The sequence below is a fragment of the Scomber scombrus genome, chromosome 8 (assembly GCF_963691925.1).
Source record: "Scomber scombrus chromosome 8, fScoSco1.1, whole genome shotgun sequence".
NCBI classification, from domain to species: Eukaryota; Metazoa; Chordata; class Actinopteri; order Scombriformes; family Scombridae; genus Scomber; species Scomber scombrus.
Window position 1 is genome coordinate 24,206,711 of NC_084977.1, and position 17,882 is coordinate 24,224,592.

At 39.2% G+C, this 17,882-nt stretch overlaps 1 protein-coding gene across 1 annotated transcript in view; it reads right to left on the reverse strand.

Annotated features, from left to right (window-relative positions):
• Window positions 1-3,548: 3,548 nt before the first annotated feature.
• The window catches only part of raver2 (ribonucleoprotein, PTB-binding 2), an 83,261-nt gene continuing 68,927 nt past the window's right edge, over window positions 3,549-17,882 (reverse strand). Inside the window, exons 6-16 of the mRNA XM_062424502.1 lie at window positions 17,647-17,767; window positions 15,722-15,804; window positions 15,524-15,622; window positions 14,739-14,850; window positions 12,774-13,120; window positions 11,101-11,209; window positions 10,043-10,224; window positions 9,072-9,173; window positions 8,733-8,834; window positions 7,035-7,253; window positions 3,549-3,689 (exon numbers count right to left, since the gene is read on the reverse strand). Coding sequence (XP_062280486.1) covers window positions 3,549-3,689; window positions 7,035-7,253; window positions 8,733-8,834; window positions 9,072-9,173; window positions 10,043-10,224; window positions 11,101-11,209; window positions 12,774-13,120; window positions 14,739-14,850; window positions 15,524-15,622; window positions 15,722-15,804; window positions 17,647-17,767 — 1,617 coding nt within the window. The remainder of the gene's footprint in view (window positions 3,690-7,034; window positions 7,254-8,732; window positions 8,835-9,071; window positions 9,174-10,042; window positions 10,225-11,100; window positions 11,210-12,773; window positions 13,121-14,738; window positions 14,851-15,523; window positions 15,623-15,721; window positions 15,805-17,646; window positions 17,768-17,882) is intronic.

The following is a 17,882-nucleotide window of genomic DNA, read 5'->3' on the forward strand; positions in this document are numbered from 1 at the left end:
AAACTAGTCCAGAGGAACACGTCGACACAAAGTGTGGCTAAGTGGTTACAGTTGAAGTAGAAGGCGTTGTATGGATAAATTCTATTAAAAGAACCGCTTGAGAGGGGGAAATTCAAAATGGCCTCGACAAACAGCCACAGATGGGAAGAGAGATGTCATGTGAAAGTGGATTGGAGTACAGGCAGCCAATAGTTCTGATTTCCCCTGAGAAAAATCAGAAAAAAACAGACAGGTGTCACAGGAAACCAGAAGAGCAAAATTTCAGTTGTGACAATGTCTAAAAAAAAAGTGTAGAAAATTAGAATCACACACATAGAAATAATCAATAACTGTGGTTGTTTCGAGTTAATTAAGCCAAATGGGGAAAAAAGGGTAAGCTATATATGTGTGACTGCAGTTTTTAATCTTTAGTTTCATGTTTTCATTGAAATTTGTCAATTTATTTTGGACTTTAATACAGTGCTGTGTATGCCCGGGAAAATAAATAAATAAATAAATAAATAAAACTGAATAACAGCCAGCACAAGACACAGTCAGACAGACCAGAGATAAGACACAACAAATAAATGTTAATAAAAATAGAATAAATTGTGAAAATAGACATGCATGATTAATAGAAAGTGAGCATATGATATCTAAGGGCAAGAAAACATGATTACATTTAGAAATTAAATAGAAGATTAATCTAATATGCAAAAAAACTGTTTTAGGCTGGATCAGCAGGGAAAGCTGGACACCTTCAGCTGCCTCAATTTACAGTGTTTCTGCCACTTCAGGCAAATATTGGGTGGCAGCAAATAAAAACAACTTAATGTGAGAGATGTAAATTTGCCCACATCCTCCATAAAAATGTTCATGGATGCATCCATCAAAGCGTGTTGCGACTACAAGTTAAATATGATTCATTATGGACTGAAAAGCGAGACAATCCACGTGACACCATGAAGCACATCGCAATGAAATCGAGTTAGAAAACATGTAATTGGATGAAAAGCAGAATGAGAGAAAAAGGGAACAGTGGAAAACATAAAGGGGTGTGTGTGTCTGTGTACAGTAATGGAGGACGAGGAATACGTATTGCCCTCGGTTTGATGTTCAACCATTTTATCAGCACTTAATAATTTGGCCTGCACATATTACCACAAACTCTTCCATTAACGTATTGGTGTGTGTGTCTGAACATCGTGTTTCCATCAAGCTATTATCCCAGCCATGAGAAACTCACACTTGATATCAGGACTAAACTCATGTGTACACATTATCTGATCTCACCTGCTATTGGTTTTCACAGTGTGTGAGCTTGGTTGCCATGGCAATGCAAGTAATATTCTGCTCAGTGATATATAATCAGATAGTTATAAGCAAAGCACAAAGAAAAAAGCTTTTACCAACACAACTATGAGTCGTTATGTGGGATTATATAACGCTGTGTGAATGGCTAAACATTTACACTACAAAATAAATATACATTCAACTTTCTACAGTAGTAGGAGCCTTAGTTATTGCCGCTATGTTAGACAAGAGGCTTGAGCCCATAACAAACCCAGTGTCCAAGCTGTACTATTAAAATACCAAGCCCTCTTCTCCGTGAAGAGGATCAAATAAACCCTCTGGACATTAAGTGTTATTCAGTTCGCAGCCTGTGCACAAGCATTCATAATGGCAGTAGCAAAATATGGGATTGGAATAATAACAGAAAATTTATTTTTTTCACAAAGATTACAGACTGATATTCCTCTGTTCCTTTGTAAAAACAGTTGGAAAGAAATAGTCTCTAATAAAGCTCAAAGTAAGGTGCGGTAAGTCACATGCACAGTGGCATATTGTACGCAAGCATCTGATGAGCAAAAAATGAAAGTTCTTGACTCTGAAAAATTGTCCAGCCCCTCAAACACACACATTGTGTCCAAATTTCATACTACACACTAAATCTACAGTTTATACTTTCTTTATACTGTTTTGCAATTTTGCAGCATACTCTCATTTACATTGACAGGAAATCATGCAATACTAGCAACCAGATGTTAGTCAAAGTCAATTCAACTTCACAAACTGACTGCAAAGTGTTTTTTTCTTCAAAAATTTTAATAGTAATATGAAGCGGTTTCACCACCACCTTCTTTTTCTAGCTATGAGTAGCTCCTCCAATCCCTTTGTGAAATGTATTGTGTGGGAATAATGTCCATTAACAGCACACTAAAAGCTCTGTTTTTTTTTGTAGTATGCACACAGGCTGATTTGAGTATACTTTGTCACTCGTTCAGTGTGAACACTACAACATACTCTTAAACCTACATAGATTTAGCGTGTAGTGTGGATTCGGGACACATTTACAGTCTGAATCCCTCATGTTTTTATGGCAGCTGGATAAGATAGTAAAGCTCCCATTAACAGCTCCTCTCAGAGAACATCTAAATGTGTTACAACTGAAAGAAGAGAAAAGAGCAAGACTGAGCCCTAATATTTGGCTTAAATGTTAAAAACCAAACCAGAAACCTACATTTAAGTCAATACAATTTGATTCAATATCAATAAATGTCTAGAATTGCCTTGAAATATTATTATATTATATTACAAATATATATATAACAGTATATATTGAAAAAAAAGTCCAAAGAATGTCATACAACACGCTCACAAAAGAGCTGGGAAATGTCCATTATATATGATATTGTCTGTTACGCATGGCTTTATATATTCTGTATTACACTGTAGTATATACACAAGCCTTTGTAGGTTCTGTCCAGTCTTTATAAGAAAGGTCCATTCATTGAGGGAAGCTAATGTAAGTCACCACAATAAAGGGCATTGATTGGTTCAGGCCCTTTTTTTCCTGATGTGCTCCCAACCCTGGGATTGAAATGGCTGACATTTCCTACAGATATAGCATATCAACACGCATAAACACATATAAACACACACTAATTCTCTACGGGGAGATATAAAACAAGAACTTGGGCGATAAAAGGAAAAGAGAAAATACACTGAAGCGGGAACAAGCAGACGTCAGATTGACTGATGTCTGTGTGTTCAAAGCGTTGAGTGTGCAACAGTAGACAAGTTTAGTCTTTTGAAAGGAGACACAGAAGGAGGGACCTGACTGTAAGACCAGTCCTAAGACAGTTGGAGCAGGCACACATGTAGCCTGGCTGGAAATATAAAAGCAGCTTATACGTACAGATACAGTATACTTTTGCTTACATTATATTAGAAAACATTTACAAGATAATATTAGTTAAGTACAGCTGACACATTGACTGAGAAACAACAGTTTAAGTTAAAAGAGTTAAGGCTTGAACAGGACAAAAGCAACACCATGTCTATGTGTGTATTGTGTATGTGTTGTACATAAGTGCCAAGGATCAAAGAGCACTATGGCTTGCTTTCACTTGAGCCATTTGCAACCTAAATTCTATTAAACTCATTACCTACTGTAGGGATGCAAAATGGCAGCCACAGAAAGGCCACTAGAGGGAGCTTTGGCATCCAGCAGACGCTGTGTGTGCTTCCCTCCCTAAGCTTTAGGCTTTACGGTGGTTTGGTTCATACTAGAGCCTCTTCCTCTTGAAGTAGTCAGCATACTGCCCCCCCAGGCCTTGGGAGTGCTGCCCGATGTAGGCACCATCCGATGATGTCACTTCTTGCACTGCCAGCTGCGGGTACTCCCTCTTATGGCCCCTTGTCTGGTTCTAAAGAGATAAGACATGAGAGGATGTGGTGAGTTAGAGGTGATGTCTTAGCACTTAAATGTCTTGTTAGGATGAAAGTAAGTAAGTCAGGTTGATTTAATATAACACAAATGAGAAAACGTGAGCGACAAATACCTTAAAAAACACACACAAAATATAAACACTAGACAGTATGAGGTGAATAAATGAATCTCCAGCTGCTTTTTAAATGCGTTAACAGAGATCACACCTCATATGTCTACATAAAAAACACATTACTTTTTACTTTTTTGGGGGGGGGTGTATAGCACATAATTTAAATGACTGCATGCCTAAGAGGCCAATGATAGACACATGTATGATATTGAATTTCATGTTTATATTAGTGCATTGATCAAAACCTTAAACCGAAGGATGACAAACTAAAAAAGTGATGATAGAGAAAAAGACATATCTACTGAAGGAGGAGATGTCTAGTTGTAGAATTTGACAACAATGCAAACATCCTGTGTTTGTGGGTGTCTGTGTGTGTTTTAGGCTAACAGTCTAAAGGTCTTAGCTCCAGTAACAGAGGGCCACAGAGGCAGTCTGTACAAACAAATGTAAATCTTTCTACAGACGGTGCTTAGCCCAGGCGTCTGGATCCTGTCTGATCACGTCATCATTGCTCTCCGTCTCTGTCCCTGAATTGCTTCCTCTTCTGTTCTCAATAGCTTTTCCGCTTTGAATTATGTGGCCTAATTAAAGACTATACTGAAGCTCTATTACCACAGTTGAGAAAAAAAAATGGCACACAATGCATGCTATATAACACACTAATTCCTTAGCTTCATATTCCAAAGGTTATGAAGTCTGGTGTAGAGATTGTGAGCTGGTGTATCCACTAATCTGGACCACCCACTCACCAATCCCCATTATCAATCAGGCAACTAGTTAACTCTGAAATAAAAGCCAACTCAAATACAGGCCAATCCCTAATAAAAGCTTGTTTAAACATTGTGGGGGTACTGTTATGTCTGACGTGGTAATTTTAGCTAAATGTATTTAACAGCACTTATTTCAATAAATACTGTTTTCATTCACTTATTTCCAACTGCTTCCATTTGCCTTGGTCTTTCTTGATGGTGAAGCATTGATCAATAAATCTCAGCACTTCCTGCAAATGTTTCACAAAGACAGCCTACCAGGAAAGAGAGTTTATGTCCTTTGAGCTGCAGGAAAGCTTTTAACGTGGAAATAATCAGTAAGTGAGAACAGCATTTATGTTTAAAATATAAACACAGAGCAGCAGAGTGGTGAACATGACATAATTACACTAGTGTTGTACTGATGGAAATGGAGCTGTTGTCTTGATCATTGTGAAATGATCAAATAACAGGTAAACATGGGGGAAGTGGATCAGCAGATCACCAAATCACTGTTATTCAATTGAAATTACACATAAAGGTCTGTCTCTAATAAATGTCTTCTAAACATTAATGACCTGGTTCTCCCTGCAGCTGAGGTAACCTCCGAAATGGTCCCTTATTGTAATAATGCATTACAAGCAGCTATTAAATCAAACTGAACACTTTGTTTCTGCTTGACATTGAAATCCTTTTTGCAGTTAGTTGTTTTGCTTTTTTTGTAATGCCGGTACAGTAAAAGAAAGGGCACTCCTGATTATCACTTACAGGGTGATAGGAAAAACAGGAAAAAAAGCCTCAAAACTGTTTTGTTTGTTTTCAAAATCAAATATGTTTACAGATCATACACACAACCAGTCAAAAATAAAAAACAATGCTCAATATTTATGACACACTACATTAACAAAATGGGAAACACAGTGTTGAGAGCATGTAGCTTCAGAAAATAATGTTGAATACAGGAACTGCATTTTGTAGAAATATTGAAAGTCTGTGGATTCAGCACTGGCATACAGTAAAAATACAGTACTGTAAAAGGCCAAAGGACAAAGACACTGGAAATGTTACTGCAAAATCTAAGTCAAGAAGTAATTCATTGGACCTCAGCACAACATCTTTGTGCTCGGTCATGCCAGAGGACTTCATCTATATTGCAGGCAAAGTTCTCCCTTGTCAGTCAACAGGGGAAAAACTGATGTGCCGGATCGAGCCTTGGCAAGACTCCACACTTTTATCACCATGTACCATGGAACTGGCCGGTGAATGAACCCGGCTTCATACACAAAAATGTATTTATGGGGTCTTTCCATGGAACACTCTTTATAAGTAAAAATAGATGCAGCTTTTTAAGTGCAACAGAAAACAGACCTATACTGTAGCGTGTACTCTGATTTACAAACATTACAATACAGTACAGCTTGACAGTATGTAGTATAGTATTGTACTGTAAACAATCAGCACTGCACATACTGACATCACTGACCATTGACCCTTTCTGAGTTGTGCTAAAAGGGTACTAGAGTTGCTTTAAGAGCACCCTGTTTGCATTGGAGGACATGGTTATTGGTGGAAAGGCTGACACTGTTAATTCCTTGGTGCTGTATTTCATGCACACTAATGGAATTGGTTTGAAGGTCCTTGTAAACAATGAGAGCTTCTTGCTGTTGGGAGAACAATGGAGTCCTTCCACCGTCATGTGGTAGTCTTGCAATTCTACAAAAATTGGCGCCCAGAGAGAATCAGCTGAGATTTGGTTGTACACTTTGTCACAGTTGAATTTGATCTGAAATGACTTTTCAGTCTTGCTCTTCCTCGTCCTCTTCTTCCTCGTCCACCACCTCTAACATGCACTCTTCCTCCTCTTCCTCTCATATTGTTTCCATCCATTGTTGGTATCGACTCATCGATCATTAGCAACAAGTGTGAACAATTTAGTCATTGCGTGTAAGCTGTAACTTCAGCCACCTGTCGTTTCCATTATGCATCAAAAGTGTATCGCAGCGTAACATTTGTTTTAGTGAGTGAGAATTTGTTTAAAGTTTTGCAAATAGAGTAAATGAGATCTTAAAATTGTGTCTTACTAGGCGAAAACTATTTAAGATTTTGTCAAAAGAGATCGATTGAATAAATTGGTTCAGACCACAGTATTTAGTTCAGATACGGAGACTTACTGTAGTGTTTTAGAAAAACTGTAAGATTTAAGATAAGACTGATCCCCTCCCTCAGCCCACCACAGTCAACAACTAATACCACTCACTAATATCAGAAGTTGTAGGAGCAAACACTGTAGTTGTTTTCTGCAATATGAAATATTTGGGCTTTGTCATTTCACCTGAGCTGGACACGCTCCCCTTAGACTCTAGATTATCACTTCAAAATGAAAAAAAAAAAAAAAAAAAAAATTGATTATCCCGTCTTCACTGACAGAACCTGTGTAATAGTGTGAACTTCCTTTACTCACATAATAGTAGGTGTTCCAGTCAGTGGCAGCAGTGTGTGTGTGTGTGACAGGGTTAGGCGTGGCAGCCGCTGGGTGTGGCGCCCCAAGGAAGCCTGGCATTAAAGGCAGGGTGCTGTAGGCTGGGAGCACGGCAGCAGCTGGCAGGACGGCTGGCGGAGGAGCCACGCCATTACTGACCGCATGCATAGACACTCCAAGAGGCTTACACACATCTACCTCCTGTAGGAAACAAAGTAAAAGGACAGTTCAGACGGCAAATCAGGGGAAAAAAACCAATCCAGAAAATAAGGAAAATGTCTTTAACTTTTGGGTCCATTTTTAATTTAAGTGTTGAAAGCACGTCAATAATTGGCAGAGTAAGTTATATTATTTTATTTTTCCATTTATAAATGCGTGTTAACCTCAACCTACGCCTAGTAACAATTAGGAAATACAGTGATGTCTGCAGATGACGCACTCAACCAGAAACACTCATTTATATGCTGTCTGCTCAAGTGTATGGACTTCGATGAAGATAACCAGGCAGAACAGATTGCTACAATGTCATGTCAACATATTTTCTTTCAGTTTAATGCCAGTAAGACACTGTGTGTCACAAATTGATCGTATCATTTTCCTCAAGATATCAGTTTCCCTCCCAACAGTGAGCTCAGTGGACCAGAATGTTAACTCTGCTACGCAACGAGACACATGGATACATCTTCAAGCAAACATCTCTCTCTGTCTCACACACACACTCATACAGACTCCAGAAGCAGCAGATAACCTTGGATCTGGCTGGTTAGAGTGTATGGAGATGTCTGGTATCAGCTGCTGGGTGCAGAGTGATGTGCTTCTCTAACAGGGTATCAGTGTCTTAGAGAGAGGTCAGGGCCTCCAAATAAACATGCAGAGAAATTACATGTAAATACCAGCACGCTGCCCTGAGGACTGCTCACCAGATAGTTTTTGCAGACTGTAGGTTTGGAAGTTGTTTGACTTAAATGTTCTAGTTAAGCCATCAAAGATAAACATTTCTCACAATATTTATCTGAATAAATTTACATCCTAAATTGACAGCTTGTGCCAATGAATGAGTAATTTATGACCTCAAACTGATAATTTGGTGCTCTTGAAAAATGTGTGTGTAATCACAGATTTTTTTTTAATATCACATTATCACATTCACACCACCACTACATTTTTGATGCTGTTTCAACACTTCACATTTTACTAGTCCTCCCTGGCTGCTATTTGTCAATGTCAGTCTAAACAGGTCATTTGGGTTTTGGGTATTTTAATAAGAAATGTGGATGTTAAAAAAGTTGCATTATCTGTGACATTTTTCAGACTATTTCTAATTTTACCTTTGTAGCCTCAGATTAATAATTTGTGTTTGTGTATGAGTACATATGAGAACTCTGCAAGTTTGTGTGTGTGTGTGTGTGTGTGTGTGTGTGTGTGTGTGTGTGTGTGTGTGTGTGTGTGTGTGTGTGTGTGTGTGTGTGTGTGTGTGTGTGTGTGTGTGTGTGTATTTTGGTCTACAACTCCTCACAGCTCTGTCTGAGGGTTAAGATCTTGTTTTAGCTTTGATGATAGAATTATATTTTAACTGGGGTTAGACGTAATTGTGCTGATTCTGTGTGTGTGTGTGTGTGTGTGTGTGTGTGTGTGTGTGTGTGTGTGTGTGTCTGTGTGTGTGTGTGTGTCTGTGTTTACCTTGGTGGTGTAAACCTGGTTAGCTGTTGCAGGCTGGGAGTAGTACTGGGTTACTGCCTGCATGTAGGAATTGTAATCCCCATAGGAGGAAACTGGTGGAGCCTAAAACACAAGAGGCAAAAAGTGTGTTTTATCTCACTTTTTACTTTTGATAACTGTACATTTCTGAACAGTATTACATTTTTGGATATATTAGGACAATAAAATACAGGCAAAACAATTTTAAATCAATATACTACTTCAACACATTTGGGTACATTTGATGAAATAAACTAAAAGTAAAAAGCACATGACTGCACATACATATTCCACAGAGCTACAAACAAGTGTGTGTGTTACCTGTGTGTGCTCCTTGCTGTAGTCTGTGGCTGTGCTATCATGTGGCGCACTGTAGGTGTGGGCTTGTGCTTGGTAGTGCTGGTACCACTGCTGCATGGCCTCCTATAGCGCACACACACACACACACACACACACACACACACACACACACACACACACACACACACACACACACACACACACACACACACACACACACACACACACACACACACACACACACACACACCACACACACACACACACACACATCAGGTGAAGAGCTATGGGAGCAGACAGATGAATGTTTGCTCGATGATTTTCTTTTCTTTGCTGAATTTTTGCCTCCTTTATTGTCTTTCTTTCTTTCGCTCTCTTTGTCATTCATTAACAATTGTTCCAGCTCTCCCCCGTTCCTCTCCTTTGTCTTAAACCGACCATTTTATGGGTTATCTAATCATGACTCATTTGTTTGGATGAGTAGATAGTAATTAACATTTAAAATTGGGTTTGCATCGCGCTGCAAATATCAGATATGTCACTATCTGCTGGAGGAAGCATAACGAGAGGAGGGGGGCGGAGAAAAACAGAGTGACGGAGAAAGAAAGGAAAAGAAAGAGAGATGCAGACAAACAGCCAGTAGGGAGGCTTCATCACTTGCTCTGTGTGGAGTGTTAAGAGAGAGAACGGGGGAGCAGGGACAGATGGAGACACACAGCACTCTGTGCCAAATACTCTCTCATTCTGTCTGTTCAAATATCTATACCCATACTCATCTCTTCCACCGCCCAGCCTCCCCTAGTTACAGTTCACTCTGTCACTGCTGCATTTATCCATCCACCCATTATGTATCTATATATCGATCATCTACTCAGCCACCATCCCTCTCTTCTCACGTTCTAGATCCAAGCAGATCTACGTCCATCTATCCATCTTTCATCACATTTATTCATTTTCATCAATGTGTAAAGTGTTTGCACTTATTGCAGTACCTGTGTGTAGGCCTGGTTGTATTGGCTGTAGTCAGTGGAAGCATCAGTGCTGTATTGGGCTGTGGTTGTAGCTGCTGCACTGTGGGAGAAGGAGCCTGAGCCCTGGGAGGCAACAGGAGCCACAGAGCTACCGTAGACCCCGGAGCCAGGCTGTCCCCCCTGGGCTTTACTCCCCACTGACCCTGAGGAAGGAACCATGGAGGAGACACAGTAGGTTAGACAGTAGTGTAAATGAATGTACTAAGGCATCAATATTTCATGTTATTTTATATGTAATATTCCACCAAAAGTACAAGCTTGAAAGCTGGCTGAGAAGTTTGTAGTCAGCTTGGATTCACAGTCCAATGGTTAAAATCAATTCCAAAGAAACGTGTCAAAATCTGTAAAAATATTCATTGAAACTTCTCAAACCACTGTGGCAGCATAGTCCCTTTCTCCAAAAGTTGATCTTTATGTTTGTTATGTTCCAAGCAGTCCTCGCTCAGACAAAAAATAACTTTCTGGCAAAGCTCTGAAGCTATGAGAAAGTGATAGCGTGACAAATAAGTAGTGCATTTAGCTCTGTTGTAGAGACACTGAGTGTTAAGGACATACAGGACATAGTCATCAATGGGTGAGAAACAGGTTCTACTACTGTGAGGGGGGGGGGTTTAGAAATGTCTTTGGATGTTTTGGTGCAGCCTCCAGTATGAGTGAAGAGGACCAAGTTTTATAGAAATCTTATTTTTCTTTATACAGGTGAAAAAGTTTGCCTGTGAGCTAAACTAACTTATTACTTACTTCCTAACTTTATTTCTATTGATAGACCTAACTAAGACATTTTAAGTCCTGGAAGAGCTGCCCTACAAAAGCAGATTTCACAGACAAAATGGCAAGAGTTTTTATTTTATTTTATCTTATTTTAATTTATTTGTAAAGGGACCCTGTACAATATTAAACATAAATGTTGCCATTTGATGTATTGTAACACAGTGAGCTAGCTTAAAGCGAATTAACATCTGCAGTCCCTTTGCAAGTACACATATGTCTTCATTTGTGTGTGTTGTTTGTGTTATTACCTTGCAGAACCACCCCTGGCATTACACTGGCCAGGTTCAGGTAAGGATTAGAGGGTATTCTGACTTCTTTAGGGGGATCACCCAACAGAGAACTCTGACCACTGTTTACCTGAAGAGAGAGAGAGTAAGATTTGAATTGTATTATTCACAATAGTATTGGATGAACTTGGCAGTAAAACAAAACTAACTTTTAATTTCAGTCTTCAAGTCTTGATGCGTTTTGGGGTTGTTGAGCAAATGTAATCACTGACCAGTTGGCCCTCCCACTTCTGATGTGGACTGTTATGCTACCAGCTACTTCGCTGTAAAAATGAAACCCCCCCCCCCAACCTCATCAACTTACCAACCTTAAGAAGTTTTTAGTGTTGCAATGACTTTGATGAGCAACTGAGGAGCTGACAAGGCCGTGGAAACCTGGGAGGATTGTACTTTCTGTTAATTACACTTTCCCTCCATTAAAGAGAAGAGAGCGCTGAGGCTGGAATCAGTTCCCCTAAGAACTTTAGCACTCTGATTATCTCTGTACCCTGTTTTAGTAAGGATGATGATGTTAGCATAGCACAGCCCAGGCCTAGTCAAATACATACAGGTGAGTACAAAAGTGTGTACAGAAAGACATGCAGGTGAACAGACAGGTAGGCATGGGAAGGCTGGACAGGCTGACAGCACAGGAGACAGAGGGGATAATACTCTATTAGTAAATCTGTAAATATGGGTGAGAGAGGTACTTAATGGGAATCCCAAAGGAACATTTCTCGGTGGACTGAGGCTGTTTATTTAAACGCTCGCTATATGTGTGTGTTTGTCTATTCTGCATGAGGATTAGACCCAAAGGAACAAAATCAGGGGTAAATACACCTGTCCACAAAAGACAGAGACACAAATAGGTAGAAGAAGACAGAGAATGGTGTAAAACTACAACTAACAATCATTTATGAATCATTGAAACATATTTTTTGAAGTCATTAATTAACATCTAGGCATATAAAATGTCAGAATACACTGAAAATGCACCTACAAATTTCCCCAGGTCCCAAAATGTTTTTTCCAACCAACAGACCAAAATCTATAGAAAATCTAAAAGACTTGTATCATCTGTATGTCCAAATTCTGATGTAGTATGTTTCTCTGTGCCGTATTGCATCAGTAAGTCACACTGTTACACTAAGTGACACACTCATAACCATGAAAATAGTAACTAGTGTATTTTGAGTTCATCCCACACACACTAGCATACAAAATGTGCGTTAATACACAGCTGAAAATAGTCCAAATTTGACTTGAATGTCTGATTAAGGTTAGCTGAAATAAACAGTGTCCAGCTGTTTTTTTTTTTTTTTTTTAACAATTTACATCTTCAGCAGAAACAAATGGGCCACAAGAGAGGCTGGGGAAATCAGTACGTACTGAGAGATGGACTAACACTTTGGTGCTTTTGGCCTTTCAATGGGATTTGTTGACAACAACACAACATATATATTACCACCAGCCTTCAAACAAATCAACTGTTTAAGCATTGGATAAACATCGGAGTAACATTTGCTGAGGTAGAGAGAGAGATTTAGAGATGACAAAGAATAATGCGATGGTGCAGAAGTGAAGGGGGAGTGGGGTTTTAGCCTAGTGGTGAATATTTGCAAAATGTATGTGCATGTTATGTTCGCTGTGCTCACCATGCTAACCAGAGGGCAGCCATCTGAGCTGCTGTTCGGACCGGTTGACGTATAAACTCCTCCAGGGGGTTTAGGTGGGCCAATGCCTGAGTTACTTATTCCCAAGGAATAGTTCTGTCCCTGCAGCTGGGAGCTCACCATGGTCCCAGGAGGCGCCGGCTGCCTGTCACAGGCAGTGGAGTAAGAGGAGGAGGAAGAAGAAGAGGGGGCAGTAGTTGTGCAGATAGAATGGGTGTTGTTTTGCTCCCCTCCTCCAGCCCGACACTGGAGGTATGGCATCACACCTGCTGCTGATACTACTACTGTGGCATTGTGGGTAGACACTGGCACAGACTCCTGGCCCAACTCTGTGATTGGAGAGAAAAAGGAAGGCAAGGAAACAAATTATACAGTTGTTATGGAAAAGAAAATATGGGAAAGATATCAAATACAGCATGGAGGAACGAGTAAGGGAAAACAAATGAAATAGGGGAAAGATGCCCGATAGAAATGTGAAATGGTTTTTAGTGATGACCATCAGTGTTTCTGTCTCCTATGGACAGAGACGACTCACTAAGATGTCAGGAAGTTTGAGCTCTGCCCGACCGTCTCTATAGAGCCAGTTGTAATATTTGAGAATGGGTTTCCTGCTCATACATCATCATGTTTATTTACAGCTCAGCACTCCACACTTCCAATATTTCACTCACTCCAGGGTTTAATAAGCACGCATATATATGCACATGCATATACACAAGCACACGCATACTGTATACATAAACACAAAAGGACATACTCACAGCCGCAAGAATAATTTAAAAATGCACGTGCACACAAAAGGTGAACACACACACACACACACACACACACACACACACACACACATACACACACACACACACACACACACACACACAAACTTATTACAAATCCAATATTGCTGTGACAAATGGCCTCCATAGCAAAATAAAGGAATCAGCTCTAACAAGCCTGAAGCTAACAATCCCAGCAGACATATGCACTGATAAAAGCCTCACATTACAGATACACAGAATATTGCAAACTCATACACACAATCAAAGAGGGACACGCACACACATACACTGCCCAAGCTTGTGCCCGACACAGCCAGTGATATATCATTTGCATTTAAAAACAACAAGGCTTTTCTCAGCTGGAGATTTGAATTTTAATACACTGCACACACTGGGTGTGTTGTACTTTAATGTACAGCAGCGAGACATTCAGCGATACTGTCGCACTTACTACATCTACATTTACTTCTGGAAACAGGCTGTCTCAGCTTGAGGTTATTTTCACGACAGTTACATGATTGTGCAGTTTGTTTGTCTTAACAACTTCAACGGGATATTGGCTTTCATTTAGCTTCACATCCAGCCAGGATGTGGTCTACATTTAACAATGGGTGTGAATCTAAACGGAAAAAGTTCAGTTTTTGGTGGAGGAGAGAAGATGAAATGCTTGTATTCTATCAACTTTCCTTAATATCATGATCTCGGTATAATGTTTTCTTCTTTGCAATCCTGTGGTCCTTTGGTCAATAAAGTGAATTTTCTCCTCACTTGTATGGGAGTATGTTGAAATATCAAATAAAATATCAAATGTTTTTTTGTTTAAAAAAAAAAACTTGATTAGTTTCGATCTGTTAAAGATCGTCTTAAGTGTGGTAATTACCACACACACACTCATGTGTAAATTAAGAGTAAAAGTGTCATTAAAATGATTATTGATGATGATTGATATGACTTTACTGTATGTTCCACTCTATATGCCTTTAGATTAAGTCATATATGTTGCTTTACAGCAGTGTTCAGATGCTCCCACAATAACAGATGACAAATAAATTTGAAGTGAAAGTCAAAAACACTGATAAGACTTGTACTGTTGGTCTCAATGTGTTCTCATTTGTTTGCAGTAATTACACCAGGTCATTTAATGAGTGTATAAATACTAGGGCTTGTGCACCTGTAGGGGAGTCTCCCAGAAGGCCTTTCCCCAGCTGCACAAGGCCGGGAGGTCGCAGAGACAAAGCCTTCTGCATCAGCAGTCTGGACGGGTCCCCAAGCAGACTGGAGACCTGAGGAAGGGAAACATTACATAAAGAAAGAAAAAGAAAGAAGAGGGGGAAAGGTGGAGAAAAAAGAGAATATGGTGATGAGAATGAGAGGGACGGACAGAATGAAACAAAACAGAAATAAGACACACGAAACACTTAATGCTGTGCAATAAATATATACAATTTATTTTATTTTAGTCTTCTGAACTTCTGAAAACAGTAGCCCGTAGCAGCTTTTTATCTTTCCTACATACACACTATAAAAGAGAAAAATAATATATAAAAAGCAGCATAAAAGTGTCATAGAGGGGTAGTGAGGGGTCTACAAAAGAGAAAAAAACATAAGTACAGTATTTGCTTCTGAATTTTGAATTATCAACATCCAGTTTCTAAAACAACATAAATTAATTAACTTTTGCAATGAAAGAAAACGCCTGAGACATTTTAAAAGAAAAAAGCTAGAGGGAGATTTCAACACCAAAGTCTTCCTTTAGACAGAAAATAAGACAATTACTGTAGGTCACATGATTTTTGGGTTGTTTAGATTCATTATGCATGAACTGCTGAAGATGAGAAATGTAAGAGCACATATGCACACGCCCAAATCTACTGTGTGTTTAAGCCTTTATGACTAACCTATGTAAATCACCACACACACAAACAAACAAACAAAAAACAAACAAGTGTCTCTTACGCTGCTGATGCGTTTGTCTTTGATGTGCAGGAGCTGTTGCTGGGCGAGCTGCATGTGCAAGAGGTTCTGCAAGACTAGTCCATTACCAAGCATAGCATTCTATAAGGCAAAGGAGGACCCATTATTGTAATACATACATACATCAACACACCTACACACACAGACAAAATCCCACACAGAGGTTGACGTGGTTGTGACCTGGTGTGCTTTTCCCAGTGTGAGCAGAGCCGTGGTGAGAGGAGGTCTGAGGAATGGCAGGCTGGTGTGTCGGCCGTACTTCCCTGAAAACATAAACCAGTAACAAAGAAAAAGAAAATCAATCTGTGCCTGTATTGTGATTTTATTTTTCATAAGTTTGTAATGCATTAATCAATCATCATCTCAACAGGCATTCACAGGCAGAATTATTTATTGGACAAGTGATCCATCAGTCATTCACAGCACATTTCAAACAAACAATCACACCGCCTTCTATCTTATACTCAGCAGAAGTAAAGCAATATTGGGATATTATGTTACCACGAAGCAAATTGCCTCCCTCATATAAACTTTTTCCAAGTTTAAATTTGATTTAGATGTTTCAGACAAAAAAAGTTAATTCCAACACACAACCAAACAAAAAGTTAAAAAAATAAATAAATGAAGTAGTAGAAAACTGCAAAATCTAAACATTGTTCAAACCAATCAGCTTTAGGAACAATTTGGGAAATATGTGTTGAAAAGCATACATGAAATGCAAACATCAAGAGAGACATTGTTAATTGTGTGCATGGGATGAAGTAGTGTACTGGAAATCAAGATGCTATCCTTAAAATGTAAAGAACTAAAAGCAGATGGAACATGCTTAACTGTAAAATGAGTTGACTGCATTGAGAGGGATGACTGAAATGATCATTGCAACTGCTGAAAATGTTGGATTCCTATAGAAAAATGTCTGAATTTTTGCTTCTCTTGGGTCTTCCACCAGCAATTGGTTTCAATTGAACATTCTGCGGCTACAAAGAGTTTTACCTAGCGGTGACAAGCTTCATCAGCTTTGTGTGAACTCATTTGTCAAGGGCTTGAATGTAACAGATGTTCATTCATAAGTAAAAATCCTGCACAACAGATTAAACCATTAGGCCATTAGGGCACACTCCATCCATACTAATTTTTAATGTCTGCAAAAATACTGCATCCCTCACATACAGATGAGTGCACCCTATACCCACATACAATATAGCATGCCTGTCTTTGGCTTTGTGTGCGCGTGTGTGACACTTCTCTGAATCACAAGGCTTCCTCATAATAAATGTAAGCGTCAATGCTAATGGTAGCTTCCTCCAGAATAGGTAGATAAAGTTTAACATTTAATCAAGGCCCTAATTTTAGACTTTAATTGTGCGTGCTCTTCTTTAGGAGAGCTCCCCCACCTCCTCCACATCTTCCCTCCTTCCTGTTCTCATTTGTTCTACTAATGTCACACGATTTCATTTTAATACCTGATTAGCCATTCATCAAATAATGAAGCCGTCGACGAGGTGATTACAGTATACAGGATAAAGGAGGGCCTCACAGAGGGACAGACTCTTATAGTGGATTTTTGATTACTTATCCAAGCCCCTCAAAGTGAAAATACTGAAACACTGAAAATGCCCAAGACTATTCAAGGTGCAAATTTGATATGTTCATTCTGATGACAACATGTATTTTGAAACATTCAATCAGTATGTAGTCCTATTTCTTATCATCATTGTGGAGATAGACTTGTGCAGGCAAATCCAAACTTTCCTATACCTTTTATTGTTGTTTACCTGAAGTCCCACTTTTGTCATTTGATTGTTTGGTGGCTTTCTTCTCCTCCTCCAGCTGTGCCAAATTATATGTATCAACACTACTCTCTATTGCACTCCTACCCATTTTAGCACTACATACAGTATGACAGTGCAAACTACAAAATTACCACTTTGCAAACGCAAGGTCAATGCATTTGATGCACACGAGCAAAAACTAGTCCAAGGTGTTGCACACTAAATTATATTTAATGAGGGTGATTATGAGTAATAAAGTGGGATAAATACAATAATTAAATAATTAGTGGGTATTATAAATTCAGATGGTGTCACTGTCATTAGCAGTCTTACCTCCTCTTTTCCCAGTGTGGTACGGTCTCATGAGGATCTGCAGGGCAGCAGGGTTTGTCATACTGGTCAACAGCTGGGCCAGGTTAGGCTCTGGTAGCAGACCTTTCCTATTACTCAGAATCTGTAAAAGAAACAAATGAAAAAAATAAATAAATCTCTCACACACACAAGTTAGCAAGAGGAATATGTGGGTGTGCGTGTCTGTGTGTTGTACAGTATGTGTTTTGATCTAGTCA